Consider the following 18,259-nt stretch of genomic DNA (forward strand, 5'->3'; position numbering starts at 1 on the left):
TGAGAGAGTTCAAGAAAGTAGTTTATTCTGTCCATCTGGGACATACGGTGACAAAACCTTACAGGAAGAAGAAAACTATGCCTATTTCTGCCCTTGAATGGAGTGCAGGCATTCCTGGACACTGCGACAGGTGTACTAGTACAAAGAAGAGCCTATTTTCCTCCTAGGACAATGATTATAACAGAGTGGCATCCTGACCAATAACTCAGCATCACATAAGCCATAAATAGAACCAACCGCATGTCATAAAAGCAAAGATAAGTATTAACTTATATAGTTACCTCAAATTGTAAAATTATTTCTTAATGTCTATAAAATAGGCATAAATGTAATATACACATAATGTTACAAGAGACTCCAATATGCTAAAAAATGAATAGCCATTAAAACAACTAGTGTTAACATAAATATAACATGAAATATGTTATAATAAAAATGAACTAAACACTTGACTAACGATACTTTTGTTTGCCTTCTTAGCAGTTAAATATAGTTTTATGGCACAACATATAGGTATAACTCTTAAAAGGGCTATTCAAGAAAGTGAGTTAATACTTTTTTTTTTTTTTTGAGATAGTTTTGCTCTGTCACCCAGGCTGGAATTCTGTGGTGTGATCTCAGCTCACTACAACCTCTGCCTCCCAGGTTCAAGCAATTCTCCTGCCTCAGCCCCACCCCCCGAGTAGCTGGGATTACAGGCATGTGCCACCATGCCCAGCTATTTTTTGTATTTTTATTAGCGATGGGGTTTTGCCATGTTGGTCAGCCTGGTCTTGAACTTTTGACCTCAAGCAATCCACCCACCTTGGCCTCCCAAAGTGTTGGGATTACAGGCATGAGCCACTGCCCCTGGCTTCTTTTCTCTTGGTAAGTGTTCCTGAATTAAGTAGTGCTGCTTGAAGTCAGTCAATTAATCAAGAGTTCCTTAAGACACATTGTAAATACTTACTCCTTGCTTGTTGTTCTTGTTGTTGTTGGGGGTGATGATGATGATGATGGTGGTGATGGTGGTGGTGTCTTCTCTGAAAACACTGAATGCATATGGCTACATGTTCTTTTAAGAGGTAGGACCTTCTGGAGGATGTCAAGTGAAATAAGTTCATACTATGGCGTACCTGACATGGAACAACTGGGGAGCAGCAGTTTGGAGGTACTTTATGAGTCAGGATTGCATTAAGCTGCATGGAATAGAGACTTGTCTGTAAATAGGGCTTTGTCCTTCCCAATAACAAGAAGTGGATGCAGCCTGGGGCTGGCACAGCTGCTCAAGATAGTGGTCAAAGACCCAGCTTCTCTACCCGCCTGCTGTGCATCCTCATGCTCCTGCATCTCCAGGCATCATGAACACATTCCAGGCAGGAAGACAGAAGAAGGGCAAAAAGTGTATACTAGCATGTTTATTCCTTTTTATGAGGAAATCAATAGCCTTCTCAGAGGCCCCATCAGCAGACTTCTGCTTGCCTCTCATTGGCCACCATGAAACAGGGTTTCTTAGCCACAATGGAAACTGAGCAGATTCCATCCCAAATGAAACCAGTGTTCCATAGTAAAAAAAAAAAAAAAAAAAAAAAAAAAAAAGGGAAGCCAGGCACGGTGGCTCATGCCTGTAATCCCAACACTTTGGGAGCCGAGGCAGGAAGATTGCTTGAGCACAGGGGTTGAAGACCAGCCTGGGCCACACAGCGGGATCCTCATCTCTACAAAAATTACAAAAATTAGGCAGCCAAAAAATTAGGCAAAAAATACAAAGAAAAAAAAGAAAAAATACAAAAATTAGGCAGGCATGGTGGCACAAGCCTGTAGTCCCAGCTACTCAGGAGGCTGAGGCAGGAGGATGGCTTGCCACCCTCCCAGGCTGAGCCTGGTAGGCTACAGCTGCAGCGAGCTATGATTGCACCACTGCACTCCAGCCTGGATGACAGAGTGAGACTCTGCCTCTTTTTTAAAAAATAAAATAAAATAAAATGAAGAAAGGGAGAATGGATATTCCACAGGCAACTATCAATATCCTCCTACAGGTTGATTTATTTTGAGGTAATAATTCAGAGCTTTGCTGCAGCATAATTCATACTATGGGTCATGTTTAAATGGCAAGGTCATAACAATTTTTCGTATATGTTGTCTGAGTTTAAACTGATGTACTTTTTATAAATTCTGCCATGCTCACCTTCTCAAGATTATTATCTGCCATTTAAAAATATATAAAACTGGCCAGGCGGGGTGGCTCACGTCTGTAATCCCAGCACTCTGGAAGGCTGAGGTGGGCGGATCACCTGAGGTCAGGAATTTGAGACCAGCCTGGCCAACATGGTGAAACCTTGTCTCTACTAAAAATACAAAAAATTAGCTGGGCGTGGTGGCATGCACCTGTGATCTCAGCTACTTGGGAGGCTGAGGGAGGAGAATCGCTTGAGCCTGGGAGGCAGAGGTTGCAGTGAGCTGAGATTGCACCAACGCACTCCAGCCTGGGCGACAAAAGCGAGACTCTATCTCAAATAATAATAATAAATAAATAAACATAAAAATATATAAAACTAAATTTTAGGATAAATGACATGTCCAAGAACACATGGGCTCTAATGAACATTAATCATCTTCATCCAGCATTTACATGTAGAAGGTTATCAATTGTGGATCATGACATTAGGGAAAGAAGAGGACTTAGAGATCATTGGGCTTATAAATGAAACAGAAGCCTAGAAAGTGTAACTGATTTAGCCAAGGTCTAGTTATCAACAGAAATAGGACTAAAACCTAAACTTTTGAACTTCCAGTTCGGTGTACTTTCTACTACCCAATTAAACATGTATTTAACCTTGGAGCCCATTTCTTTTGGGAGGAAGAAGAATTGAGTCACACAGCTTTCACTTTATCCCCATCATTTCAGATTCTTTCCTAACCCACTTATTTACAGAGTCCCTCAAGGCCTGATTAACTAATCCCAGCACTTTGGGAGGCCGAGGCGGGCGGATCATGAGGTCAGGAGATCAAGACCATCCTGGCTAACACGGTGAAATCCCGTCTCTACTAAAAATACAAAAAATTAGCCGGGTGTGGTGGCAGGTGCTTGTAGTCCCAGCTATTCGGGAGGCTGAGGCAGGAGAATGGCGTGAACCTGGGAGGCGGAGCTTGCAGTGAGCCAGGATAGCGCCACTGCAGTCCGGTCTGGGCGAAAGAGCGAGACTCCGACTCAAAAAAAAAAAAAAAGACAGGATTAACAACGCTTGTTACTTAATGACTTCCTGAACACATCATTATGGAATAAGTTATACTTCCCAATATAGTACAACTATAGAAATGAGTCTATTATGATCCAGTTATTCTGCCTGTAAGGCAGTTAGCTTTAAGGTTTCTTATTTCAGTTCTCAGAGCTCACCATCATAGGAGGCCAAATAGTCAGCCTCCTTCGATGTTGTAACTTTGTATGAGAAGGCTTTATGTGTACACTCAAATGGTCAATTGAGAAAGGATGGTTCAATCCATGTGGTCTGTCCCTCCCCCAAGAGAGATAACCTCTCTCAGCATCCCTGTCTCATTTCCATAACGCATATGCAGAAGGACCTAAATGTCACGAAGCCATTAATATTTGAGCAGCTCTAAATTATCTGAAAATTCTTCCCTCTTGAGCTGAAATTCACCACTTCATCGCTTTCATTCATTGAGCCTAGTTCTGCACTTGGGAGCTATATGGATATTAACTTCTTCTTCCATGGGACAAATGTTTGAAGAACACCATCATGGTTCTGGTTCATTTTTTCTCTAGTTCCTTCTATTATGCTTCATGGGCATCTCAGCATCCTTCACCATCCTGATCACCACCCTCCCAATAAAATCTGATTATCAAAGTACTTAGACCCAGACACGTTCAGAAAAAGAAACAATACCATGAATAAGGTGTGAATAGCACCCAGTGGGGTCATTTCCTTCTTTATTTTGGACACTCAATTAATGTGGCCTTAAATTACATTAACAGTCTCATCCCAGTGTTGTTCCATATTGATCCTGTGGTCAGTTGAAACTATTACTGTTTTTTCTGGAGCACTGTCCTTGCGTCAGCTCTCCTTCTCTGGAATGTCGCACCTACACTCACCTCAGGCATACCACAGAAGCAGTCAAATAAGTAAATGTGTCACATGAATTTGTTTTGTGGCTGTCAAATTAATAGTTCAGTCATAATGACGTACTATATTCGTTGTATACTGACCTATTCCTGGCACCATGCTAACAACTGTACTTCTATTGTCTCCTTCAATCCTTATGACAACCCTCTTGAGGCAGATATTACCCAGGTTGACAGATAAAGAAGGGGCTCATAGGCTGGGTGTGGTGGCTCATGCCTGTGATCCCAGCACTGTGGGAGGCCAAAGTGGGTGGATCATTTGCGGTCAGGAGTTCGAGACCAGCCTGGCCAATATGGTAAAACCCTGTCTCTACTAAAAATACAAAAAATTAGCTGGGTATCGTGGCACATGCCTGTAATCCCAGCTACTCAGGAGGCTGAGGTGGGAGAATTGCTTGAACCCGCAGGCAGAAGTTGCAGTGAGTCGAGATTGCTCCACTGCACTCCAGCCTGGGCAACAGAGTGAGACCCTATCTCAAAACAAACAAACAAAAACAACAAAAAAAGAGGCTCATAGAGGTGAGAGAGTTTGCTTATGATCATATGCAAAGGAAATAGGGAAGTTGGGAATTCAAAGCCAGGCCTTTCAGAATTCAAAGTCTTTGCTCTCAGCTATAATTCTACTGTGCCTCTTTATCCTAAGCATGCAGAAAAAAAAAAGTGATTAAATGATGGCTCTTCCTGCAGCTTTATAACCAAGGAGAGCAGACAGAATAAGAGGAATGGGTTTGGAGTTCCATTTTCTTTAGAGAACAGGACAGATACTCTTGTGCATAAAATCTTATAGCCTTTTACCCTCCAGGAGTTAAAGCTAAAATGTTCTAGTAATTTACAGAAATATTTAAAATGTCAATTTGATGAGTCTCTCTGGCAGCTGGCATTGTTGTGCTCGTGTGATACAAAGTAGCTAACAAGAATATATGGAAAGCCATCTAAATTCTTATTAAAATATCAAAAATCAAAGCACCATGCAAACACTGGCCATGATTATCTCCAATCAGCTGGCTTCAGTTTCAAAGCTCAATAAGTGACATAAGAGGAAAAAGAGCTCTATGATTCACTTTAAAACCTTTTTTTTTAAGTCCTGGTCTGCTGCCAGCTGTCCCTTAACTCCTCACAATGAGAGCAGCTGCAAAAGAAAACTGCCAACATGAAAACAAGATCAGAATAATAGCTGACCCCAGCAAGGAGCAGAACTTTCCCAAACAGGATTAGCTCATTGACTTTGGCTTTGTGTTCTGAGCTTGGTCTGTCACCCTTCTAGGTAACAATCCTTTGAAAACTGTGTGTAATGATGGCTTTGAGAGAGGCTCTAAAAAATGAGAACTGTTCAGTGGATTGAACGACATTCAGCTAGCTAAAAAAAAAAAAAAAGACAAAATCTTGTTCTGTTTGCTGTAATGGGGAAGACTAAAAACCCGAATAAAATGGAGTAAGGCACTTAATTTTCTTCTTACTTTGAAACTATATTCTTGACTCTAAGTAAATCCCTTTTCGAATCTGGTCAATTCTGTCAAATGGTCAATCTAGACCCACTGTAGACAAGGATGCCCCCACATCAGGGCCTTTGCACATGCTGTTCCTTCTATCTGGAAAATTTCAGCCACATTACCATCCTATAGTCCCGGCCAGCTTCTGCTCTTGCTTTGTCTCAGTTAAAGTATCCCTTTCACAGGCCTTTCCAGACTACCCAAACTATCGTTAAGTATGCTAGTTTTATGTTCTTGTACCCTACAGACAGATAGTGCTCTATATTAGGCAAAATAACGCCCCCACACAGCCCTACCCACCCACAAAAATAAATAAATAAAAAAATCCAGGTCCTAATCCCCAGAGCCTATAAATATGTTACTTTACACAGCAAAGGGGACTTCGCCAATGTGATTAAGCTAAGGATCTTGAGATGGGGAAAATTATCCTGAATTATCCAGTGGGCCCAATGTAATCACAGAAGTCCTTGCAAGTCAAAGAGGGGGTCTTCCTTAGAGCCTCCAGAAGAAACCCAGACAGGCTGACAAGTTGATTTCAGTGCAGTGAAACCCATTTCAGACTTCTGCCGCCCAGAATTGTAAGATGATACTTTTATGTTGCTTTAAGCCACTCAAGTGTGGTAATTTGTTACAGAAGCAATAGGATAAGAACACAGTACTTACTATGCTTTTATTGATTTGTTGTTCTGTCATTTAACTATAAGCTCTGTAAAAGTAGAGGCAATGTCTTATCTACCTCCATATCCTTAGCACCTAGTGTCCCATTTGGGGAAATTGTATATAGAAAAAGGGCATTATATACTTTAGATGAGAGTTTGATTTTTAAAGAGATTTTAATGTAATATATATTTCATTAAAATGAAGGAAGATTCCCAAATCATTAGATAATTCGTTCTTAAATTTTTTCTGAAGCATGACTTGTTTTGTGACCCTATTCCCTAGGAGATGGATGAAAGTATATCATCTTTATTTTAGGAATCAATTCCCTAACCTGGGTTTTAAAAACTCAGCACTAGATTTAGAATGCGCTGTAGTCATCTGAGCTGCCCAGCACTCTGGTGCAGTAAAGGGAGAGGCGACAGAAGTTAGGAGGGGGACAAAGAGTGAAGTGGAGGATGGGAGAATGGCGTTCCTTTGGCCTCTGCCGTCCTGTGTGCACACCTACCTTTGAGCTACAGTCAGAAGGGCCCCAGCCCGGTCCTGAAATGGTTACTGTGCTCTCCACTGCCATCTGCTGTCAGCCATGGGTTTGGTCAAATACAAACTGCAAAGGCTTCGAGTCTTCCTGTCTTTAAGATTCAGGATAGTCCAACCAAAAGTTACAGATTAACGCGAATCCCCTCACTTTACATAGTAAACAGTATGAAAGTTCTTTTGCTCCACACATTCTTGCCCACACATAGTATTTTAAATTTTTAACTTTTAGCCATTTTGTTGGTTTTGTAGTGGTATCACATGGTTTTATTTTGCTTTCTTATGACTAACAAGGTTGAGCACTTTTCACAGGTGTTTATTGGTCATTTGGAAACCTTTTGAGGGAAGGCTACTTGAGTCTTGCTCATTTTTCTATTGTGTTGCCTGTCTTCCTTATTGATTTGATGAGTTCTTTATTCAGGACAGGAGTGCTTTGTCCAATCTGTTTGCAATATTTTTTTCTCAGATTGAGGTTTGCCTTTTCATTCTTATAATGGGGTCTTCTGATGTACAGTGTTCCTGATTTTAATGTAAATTCCAAATTTACACATATAAATTTACAAAAGTATAAATTTACCACAAATTGTAAAGTCCAATTTACCAATCTTTTATTTTATGGTTCATCTTTTTTGGGTCTTATTTTGAGACAGACAGGGTCTCACTGTGTGACCCAGGCTGAAGTTCAATGGTGTGATCTCGGTTCACTACAATCTCCACCTCCCTGGGCTCAAGTGATCCTCCCTCCTGAGTAGCTGGGACTACAGGCACATGCCACCACACCTGGCTAATTTTTTGTATTTTTGGTACAGACAGTGTTTCACCATGTTGCCCAGGCTGGTCTTGAACTCCTGAGATCAAGTGATCCACCCACCTCAGCCTCCCAAGGTGCTGGGATTACAGGCATGAGATACCATGCCCAGGCTTTTTGGGGTCTTAAGAAATCTTGGCAGGCTAGGTGCAGTGGCTCACACACAGGTGTGTAATCCTAGTGCTTTGGGAGACTGAGGCTGGAGGATTGCTTGAGGCCAGGAGTCTGAGTCCAGCCTGGGCAACATAATGAGACTCTGTCTCTACAAAAAAATTTAAAATTATCCAAGCATGGAGGCATGTGCCTGTAATCCCAACTACTCTGGAGGCTGAGGTGGGAGGATGGTTTGAGCCTGGGAGGTCAAGTCTACAGTGAGCCATGATTGTGCCACTGCACTCAAACCTGGGCAACAGAGAGTGACCCTGTCTCAAAACAAAACAAAAAACTAAAAGACCTACATGAAAGTCATGAATATATTCCCCTTTTATCTTCTAGAAACTTTACCATTTACCCTTTCACATTTAGATTTAGCATCTACCTGAAATTGATTTTTGTGTAAGTATGACATAGAAGTATGCATTTTTTCCACTGGGATATTCAATGGCACATCTAAAAAACACCTTTCCCTTACTGCACTGCATGCTACCCTTGTTATGTGTGTGTATACACATATCCACACACCCGTGGACTTGTCCCTGGACCTCATTCTACTGATCATCTGTGACTATTTATCCTTGGGCCACAGCCATGTATTCCTTGTAACAATAATAATTACAATGGAAGCAATAATTATTATAAAAATAACAGGAGCAGTTATTTTTTAAAACCCATAGACAACTGTGTGGCAGGCAGTTTGTCTATTGCTACTTCTAGCACACCCAGCGATGAGAGAGTGTCTTAATGTAGTCTCTAGTGGGTCTAATCTGGGTCTCTCTTTCTGCACTAAATATTAATGGGAACTACTACTACTATTACTACTACTATACAGCTTATATTCACATAGCATTTACTATGTGCCAGGCACTTTTCTAAGCACTGTACACAATAACTCATTTAATCTTCCCAATAAGTGTTTGAGGTAGGTACTATTTATCTCTTTTACAGATAAGAAAATTTAATCATGACTTGCCCAAATTGCACAGCCAGTAAGTGGTGCAGCCAGGACTTGAACACAGGCCAGTCTGACTCCAGGGTCTGTGCTCTCAATTACTACCCTTGGTGCCTCTCTTATGGGCAGTGGGGCAATGTATTTGCTTGCAAACCACAACATGCAGCCAGGCAACAGAGAGCAGGAACACTTATCTCCAACTTGGTTAAACACTCCATGCAGGTGATGGAGATGTGGCCCAACATAAAAACCTTTAATGATGTGACTCCTGTTTTCCTTTCCAACCTCATCGCCCTCCAAAGCCCCCAAACATACCGTTCTCTGTTCTTTTATGTAGTGATGAGTGAAGAATGACAAGGGGAGACAGGAAAGTTTCTTACACTCACAGGTCCTAGAAACAGATGGCACGGCACACCATGCACAGCCACAGGGCAAAGCACCAGTCAGGAGGCAGTAGTACCAGGAGCCAGGGAAGAGCCTGGGTGCTTACTGGAGTTTCTGAGGAAATGGCAAGGCAGGGCAGGGTCAACGGTTTGGGATTAGCTCGTTGGAATAATTTCGGTGTGCTCTAAACTACAGAGACTATCCCTAGTTGCCTGTTACCTGGTCCTGGAATGATTGAAGGAAGAGAAGCATTGTCTCCTAGGGTTTCAGGGCCAGACAGAGGAGGTGTGGCTCAGGTCTATAGTTTGTATATCAAAGGTATGCTCCCACCTGAGTCCTTTGCTGTCTAGAAGAACTGGGGAGCCCCAGGAGGGACAATGACTCCCCAGAAGGGAAGGTTTCTTAAAATGACAAAATATCTTATACAGACAACTTTTAAAATATAAACAGTACATGTACTCTGTATTCAAACTGCCCGTAGTGCCCCAAACTGCCATGTGCTGCTTTGTCTCTGAGCACATACTGTTCCATGCTTTGGTTGCACTTGTTTTTTTTTGTTTATCTTAAAATCTTAGATCAAATCCACTTCTCTGAGGTCAAAGCCCTGATGACCCAGAAGTACAGTTAAGAGCTTTCCTAATATCACACCCCGGTATTGCAGCACGTTTCATATTGCTGTAATTACTGGTTAATTTACCTGTTTCCCTTACAAATTATAAGACCCTTCTGAGGGGCTGGGGAGTGGGAAAAGGTAGAAACATTGTTGGAATGAATGAGCAAATGAAAAAAACCCTCCCTCCCAGAGATAATACTCTACTCTTCCTGTTCTCTCCACCCTCTATCACAAACTGTGTCTCCCACAGGGCTGTTGTCTTCTTTTATGTTTTAAGTGTATCGGTGACCTCCATCTGGGCCTCTTCCTGGCAGAGCTGGGGGTGGCTGAGGAAGAAGGCAGGCTCAGAATTTTCATTGGTCAGTTATTGAGATCAGTAATCTGAGTTTTAATATCATATTATTAATTTATTAGCAAGATAAAAAATATATTTTGGGGCAGATATTTTAAACTAAAAATAAAAATTCCAGCATTCATAGTTTACTCAACGTTAAAAGCACATTTTAAGAAACTAATCCTGGCCAGGTGTAGTGGCTCACACCTGTAATCCCAGCACTTTTGGAGGCCGAGATGGGTGAATCTCTTGATCAGGGGAACCCGTGTCTCTACAAAAAAATACAAAAAATTAGCTGGCTGTGGTGGCGCACACCTGTTGTTCCAGCTACTTGGGAGGCTGAGGTGGAGGACTGCTTGAGCCTAGGAGGCGGAGGTTAGAGTGGGCCAAAATCGTGTCACTGCATTCCAACCTGGGTGACAAGAGTGAGACCCCGTCCTCTCTCTCTCTCTCACACACACACGAAACTAATCCTTACAACAAGTGGTAAGCAAAGGATATTATTTTCATTGCAGAGATGTAGAATGAAGCAAATGACTTAGTTCAAGATACCAAAGCTTGTAAGTGATGGGCAAAATTCTAATTTGAATCCAGGGCTTCTTTTGCTAAATTTGGAGCACTTTCCATTAAGCCACACTGCTCACTGCTCCTTGACTTAACATTTATTTCCCCTCAGCTTATATTTGTCAATATTTACAAAAAAAAAAAACATGCTTCATGCTTGCAAGCGCCGAGTTAATGATCATTTTGAATGTTCCTCAATGTAGGTAATCAGCAAAACCTTCTGAAAAGGCAGTTAGGACAGCAATGCCAGAGAAGGAAGCATTTACAAGTCTGCCGTTAATAACAGAGGCACTGGTCTACAGAAGTATTTTAGGGGCCTGTACGTTTCTAAGGAGCAAACAAAGTACACAACAGCTTATAAAGAACCTCTCTAGGTTTTGTTTCATTATGAAATGAAGAGACATCAAATGTTTCTAGAAAATCAGTAAAATCAGGGATATAAGATTCAAAGTATAGTGATTGGGTACTACACAAACAGACAAAGGGTAATGAATCTAGTGAATAATTATGCACATGATCAGGAAATGTAAATTGTGACAATGTGAACAAAGGAGTCGACAGTGTATGAAAATCTGAACACATTTTTATGCACCTAACCAAATAAAAATATCATACAAAATTAATTTAGAATGATTTTAAATGTTTTCTCTGTTTTAATTTATCAGCAAGTAAGCACATTGATCCTTTATTGTGAAATTTAATACTTAAAAACATTTACACTAAAATTAACTTCTTCTCTGTTGAATGATGGTTGAATTTCTTTCATATGCTTCTGAGTGAGTGGTTTTAAATAATCATGCCAGTACATGTATTTATCTCTGCAGCTTTTATAAAGGCATTCCTGTACTGTGATCCTTCAGAAACTGCAATTTCAAAGACTTCCTTTTCAGTCATCCTCAAGATTCAGGGAAATGTAAAAGATTCAACTTTGGGAATGGCTGGGACCTCTGCCTCAATAATGTTATATTCCTAAATGCTACTCCATGAGATATACATTAATGAAACAGAAAACAGAAATACCAAATGTTTTAGTATATATTTTCATCTGAGAAAATATAAATAATATTTATACAGTATTCCATTTTAAGTATTTACACAGCATTAACATAGAAAGCAGTAAGAAACATGATACATTTACAGTGTTTTGTTTTTGTTTTTTCTGAGACAGGGTCTTGCTCTGTCATCCTGGCTGGAGTACAGTCGTGCTATCTGGCTCACTACAGCCTCCACCTCCTGGTTTCAAGCAATTCTCGTGCCTCAGCCTCCCAAATAGCTGGGATTACAGGCCACCACATCCAACTAATTTTTGTATTTTTTGTAGAGATGGGGTTTTGCCATGTTGGCCAGGCTGGTCTTGAACTCCTGACCTGAAGTGATCCACGTGCCTTGGCCTTTCAAAGTGCTGGGATTACAGGCGTGAGCCACAGTGCCCAGCCTTACTGTTTGTTATTTACAATCTTTAAACATAATTGAAAAGCAAAACTCTGGAAGAGAACTCTTAAAATATTAAGTAATTAAAATGTATAAAAAATGATATTGGGAAAAATGTCATACATTATAACTTAATAAATGTAAACTATATTAGAAATGCAAATATATTTCATAGAAAGAGTATACTGACCTAATACAGGTATACAAAGGAATGAAAAGATATCATTTCATGAGATGCATATTAATCCAACAGTGAATTAATCCACTGCCAAACAGGATGAGCAATTAGAATGATGCAAATTGAATCAGCAATAATACAATTTAAAATTTCTAAGTAAACTTGAAAATATCTTTCAACATTTATTTAACCATAAGCACATAAAACATGAAAATATCAAACTGAAAACTAGTCTTAAACTTGGAATCAAATTACTTTATCAATGTGAGAAGATTCAGGCAGCTCTCAGTTTATAAAATAATCTACAGAGACAAATGATGGGGACTGTTTTAATTATCATTAAAAAGTATTATGCTGAAAGCAACATTTAGATTTTTTTTGGCCTCACTGTCAGTGTTAATTTATTATGTACTGCATTAAATACCACACACAAAGGGAAAACAATATTTTCTATTATATCATGTTATATATTCCCAAGTTATGAAAATAAATCTCTCAGCAAATAAAAAACAAAAACACAGTAGTTTGCATTATAAGTTTTTAAAAATATGGCAAACTAACCTGATATCATGACAGTTTTTTTGGCCATGATTATACTGAGTCTTTAAGTTATTTATTCAGGAAGTTAAATCAAAAATCTTTGATCCACCAATGTTTTAGATGCCAAATTCTTTTGTCCTACTGTATTACGGATATATCTAAAAATCTGGAAAATTAAAACAATTCAGAATGAAAAGAAATATAAACAAAATTAAATATGCACATCAGTTAAAATATCTAGATTAAATTAGCTAATTCTCTCAACTATTTTCATGTATCAGGCATCTGAATCCCATGGTGATACACAAAATTATTTCAAGATGATAATTTTTTCATAGTTTCAAAGCAATGTATGTTCCCATTTAGAGTAAATTCTTATGAATTAATAATACAAATTCTCTCATGTTCACAGAAATACACTTTAAAATATTTAGAAAGGCAACTTTCTTCTAAGTCTAAAACTACGGAAACATCAAAAGAATCTACTCGCTAGGGATAGAAATTTCTTCACAATTCTAGATCACTGTCAAGGACTAATAAATTGCATCTTACTTATATATACTTCTTTGACATAGTGGAGAATATTTAGTTGATAATAACACCACTTCAAGAACAGATTTGCCATTTCTTGAAATCTCTATTTCAGAGTCCACACTCATACATGAAGTTGCTTTTTATCCACACAGATTGGGGAGGTGTCAAAGCTGCAAGCTAAAGGGGGCTTCCCTTTGGTGCTGAGCCATGAGCTCGCTCTCCAGTGCTTGTTTTTTTGTTACTTAACATCTGGAGAGGGTGGATGGGACTCTAATTACTGTTCACTTGTAGCATCTAGGAGACTAGCAGTTAAGTGTCTTCCTATAGGATTCCTCTTCCATGTATAATCAAGCAACTTATGCCCTCCACTAGACCCCAGTATTTCATTGACCCTAAAGGACAGAGTACAGTTGGTTGAAATGTTATTCCTTCTTTTGGTGGGGTTAGTCATATTCTAAACCTTTACAAAACTGTAGTAAAAGTAGACATTGTTACTCTCTGCTATGAAAATATCTACTTCTAACATATTTCTCTCAAGAAAATGAAGGAAAATGTAGAAAAATTTTAAAAATTTACCTCTTGTTGTAGATATGTAAGGAAGGATGCTAAAATAAAATTTTGGCAAGCCAAATCCACAACACAGAAGAACAACAGATCAAAAATAAGAAGGGTAGCTTCATTTCCATAATACAGGACACTGCTGAAAGAATAACCTTCATCTATTGAAAAAATTTAGAAAATATAAATTAGAAATTTAAAAAAGGAATAAGTCTGTGATAAATTTCTGGTGACAAAATCTGGATATTTAAAAACAGCACATTAGAAACATACTATATATAATACTTCATGGCTTACACAAAAATAAACAAACATTTTAAGATTTGTTCATCTAAAAGAGGTTAGTTAAAAAACACATAAAAACTCCTAAAAAGCAGTTTTAACATTAGGACCAATGGTTGGTAATTGCTAGTAGTGTAAGTTTCAAAGACCAGTTAATAAATAGCCTTTCTCTATTTCTTCATACAACTAAAAGCTCAATTAATCTTACAAACATCTTACCCTAAGATAAGGTAAATCAGAGAAAAAACCCAACAAGGCACAGAGTAAGTACATAGTGTTCAAGAGTTGAAGAATTTATCTCAAATAGTCCCACGAAGGTTTTGCTCTAAGACCTCTTCTCACTCCACCAGCGGGTTTCATCCTTATTGGGATGTGAACACCCTTTTACAAAGATTATGATGAGGCCGGGCACAGTGGCTCATGCCTGTAATTCCAGCACTTTGGGAGGCTGAGGCAGGAGGACTGCTTGAGGCCAGGAGTTCAAGACCAGCCTAGGCAACATAGTGAAAATCCATCTCTACCAAAAAAAAAAAAAAAAAAAGAAAGAAAGAAAAGCTAGGTCTGGTGGGTCTGCTGGTACACACCTGTAGTCTTAGCTATTTGGGAAGCTGAGATGGGAGGACCGCATGAACCCAGGAGTTTGAGGTTATAGCGAGCTATTAATATGACTGCACCACTGCACTCTAGCCTGGGCAACAGAGCAAGAACCTGTCTCTAAAAAAAACAAAAAAACAAACAAAAAAAAAGCCCGATGAAAGCTATAGATCCTTCCATTAGGGAAAAAAAAAAAGTATACATACACTTGGGAGGCCGAGGCGGGCAGATCACGAGGTCAGGAAATCGAGACCATGCTGGCTAACACAGGAAACCCCGTCTCTACTAAAAATACAAAAAATTAGCCAGGCGTGGTGGTGGGCACCTGTAGTCCCAGCTACTCAGGAGGCTGAGGCAGGAGAATGGCATGAACCCGCCAGGCGGAGCTTGCAGTGAGCCGAGATCGCGCCACTGCACTCCAGCCTGGGTAATACAGCAAGACTCCGTCTCAAAAAAAAAAAAAAGTATACATACACAACTCTTGCAAACAATTTCAGGGAAATCCAGAGAACCACTGAAGCAGCCCACGGACACCGAGTTAGGAACATCTGCTTTATACAAGAGGGCATGTGGAGTGTTGGTAATGTTCTCTCTTGAAAGGGTACTAGTTACAGGGGTATATTCAGTTTGTGAAAATTCACTGACCTATAAGTTATATCCTTACAAAATATACACATTACACTTGCATATATAATCTTAAAAAACCTGTTTTACATGCTCTCTCTTGGTGATTTTCTACTAACATTGTTCCAGCAATGACTTCATATCACAGCAACTCCTCAATTTATTGTGTGCTTTTACTTTCTCCTACGACCTGGTCCCTTATATTTAATGCCTACTGGATACCTCTTCCTAGATGTCCTGAAGTACCACAAGATGCAACATACTGAAAACTAAGTTCATCCTCTTTCCCTCAAAACCTGATCCTCCCTCTGTATTGCCTCTGTTATTGAAACGCACCACCACCTACTTAGTCACACAGCCAGAAGTCTGGATAATTTTTGACTACTCTTTTCCCTTAACATTCCTGGCAATCCTTTCTTCTTCTCTAGCCCCACTGCTACTGCCTTAGCTCATAGTCTCATCATCTCTTGATGAAGACGAAGGTAGTGAGGTCGGGTTCAGTGGCTCACACCTGTAATCCCAGCACTTTGGGAGGCCGAGGTGGGCAGATCACTTGAGGTCAGGAGTTCAATGCCAGCCTGGCTAATATGGTGAAACTCCATCTCTACTAAAAATACAAAAATTAGCCAGGTGTGGGAGGCGGAGCTAGCAGTGAGCTGAGATCGCGCCACTGCACTCCAGCCTGGGTGACAGGGCGAGACTCTGTCTCAAAAAAAAAAAAAAAAATTAGGCAGGTGTGGTGGCAGGTGCCTGTAATCCCAGCTACTTGGGTAGCTGAGGCAGGAAAATTGCTTGAACCTGGGAGGCAGAGGTTGCAGTGAGCCGAGACTGCGCCACTGCACTCCAGCCTAGACAACAGAGTGAGACTCCATCTCCAAAAAAAAGAAGATAGAGAAATGGAACAACATACTTAGGAAGAAGAGGAAGATAGAAGGAAGAGGAAGGAAGACTGCAGGAGAAGGAACAAAGGAGAAAGGAAGAAAAAAGCAGGAAGAAGGAAGAAAGAAGGTGATGATTGTATTATTAAAAATAATAGGGCTGGGCACGGTGGCTCACGCCTGTAATCCCAGCACTTTGGGAGGCTGAGGCGGGCGGATCACATGAGGTAAGGAGTTCAAGACCAGCCTGACCAACATGGTGAAACCCTGCCTCTACTGAAAATACAAAAATTAGCCAGGTGTGGTGGCACGTGCCTGTAATCTCAGCTGCTTGGGCGGCTGAGGCAGAAGAATCGCTTGAACCTGGGAGACAGAGGTTGCAGTGAGCCAAGATTGCACCATTGTGCTCCAGTCTGGGCAACAAGAGTGAAACTCCATCTCAAACAAAAAGAAAAAAAAATAATAATAATAACATTTCCTTTCTGAGTGCCTATCCATAACAGATACTTTACTGGGTTCTTTATATTAACACATAATAACCCCACAAAACTTTTAGAGGATTGTAACTAATTTTACAAAGAAGGCATTAAAGTTCAGAAAGGCTAAGCAAGTTTCTCAAAGTTCACAAAGCCAGTAAATGGTAGAGTCAGGTTTTGAATCCAAGACCAGAAGACTTTGAAAGCTACAATATTTTTGTTTGTTTGTTTTTGTTTTACAGAGACAAGGTCTTGCTCTGCCACCCAGGCTGTAGTGCTATGGCATGATGATAACTCACTGCAGCCTCGAACTGCTGGGCTCAAGTGACCGCCTGCCTTGGCCTTCCAAAGGGCTGGTATTACAGGTGTGAGCCACTATGCCCTAGAGGAAAGCTATAATCCTAATGTCTAAATTATGCTGTTACAATTTTCCATCTATTCAACTCAACTTGTAACCTACTGACAGAGTAATTCTTCCGATTTACAAATCAGATCTGCTTAGCACCCTTCAATGATATCCATGTTCTATAGCAGTGGTTTCTTTTTGTTTTCTTTACTTTTTTTTTTTTTTTTTTTGAGACAGAGTTTTGCTCTTGTTGCCCAGGTTGGAGTGCAATGGTGCGATCTCAGCTCACCACAACCTCCGCTTACTGAGTTCAAGCGATTCTCCTGCCTCAGCCTCCCAAGTAGCTGGGATTACAGGCATGCACCACCACGCCCGGCTAATTTTGTATTTTTAATAGAGACAGGGTTTCACCATATTGGCCAGGCTGGTCTCGAACTCCTGACCTCAGGTGATCCACCTGCCTCAGCCTCCCAAAGTGCTAGGATTACTGGCATGAGCCACTGCACCTGGCCCCATTAGCAGTGGTTTCTTCTTTTTTTTTGAGACGGAGTCTTGCTCTGTCCTCCAGGCTGGAGTGCAGTGGTGCGATCTTGGTGCTCACTAGCAGTGGTTTCTAAATCATTTTGATCATGCATTTCCCTATCAGAATAAGACGTTGAGCATGCAACCCATAATAGATATAATAGAAATATTTTATTAATTACTACTCTATATAAATTTAAAAATAGATTAAGGGTGATTAAATTGCAAATATACAAATAGACATTTTAATATTTTCTTCTCACACCTCCATGATCAATTTATATACATCTTGTGGGGCAAAAAATTAAAAAAAAAATTTTTTGGAAACAACAGGTTTACAGGACAGGAACTCCTTAGTGCATCAGGCAAGGACTTTGGAATTTGGCCTCTGCCTTCTTTATCTTTCAAGTACTCTCTTCCACTGTGTCCCACTTCATATCAGACTTTATAAAGTTTGTAAGTGCATAATGCACTTTGCGCACTGTTTTTGCATCCCCTTTTCCCTGTCTGCATGAATGTCTTTGCCTCTCTCTCTTACCTTGATCCTCTTGGTTGACAAACAGCTACCGATTTTTTAAAACCCAGTTCAAACTTCTCCAGGTTGCCTCTTCTGGCTTTACCTCCTATCTGGTTAGATTTTCTATGCTCCCTTCTGTCTCCAGCATAATCTGTGCCTGCACA

At 40.1% G+C, this 18,259-nt stretch overlaps 1 protein-coding gene across 3 annotated transcripts in view; it reads right to left on the reverse strand.

Moving 5' to 3' along the window:
* Positions 1 to 11,180: 11,180 nt before the first annotated feature.
* Positions 11,181 to 18,259, reverse strand: part of TMEM67 (transmembrane protein 67) — a 67,532-nt gene continuing 60,453 nt past the window's right edge. For 2 of the 3 annotated variants that reach the window (XM_030795258.1, XM_030795257.1), the window contains 2 exons: positions 13,875 to 14,017; positions 11,181 to 12,930 (listed from right to left, as the gene is read on the reverse strand). In XM_030795258.1, the coding sequence (XP_030651118.1) occupies positions 12,850 to 12,930; positions 13,875 to 14,017 (224 nt within the window). In that variant the 3' untranslated portion in view covers positions 11,181 to 12,849. The remainder of the gene's footprint in view (positions 12,931 to 13,874; positions 14,018 to 18,259) is intronic. The other variant, XR_004026216.1, reaches the window with a different exon arrangement.

This window comes from Nomascus leucogenys, chromosome 16 (genome assembly GCF_006542625.1).
Source record: "Nomascus leucogenys isolate Asia chromosome 16, Asia_NLE_v1, whole genome shotgun sequence".
NCBI lineage: Eukaryota > Metazoa > Chordata > Mammalia > Primates > Hylobatidae > Nomascus > Nomascus leucogenys.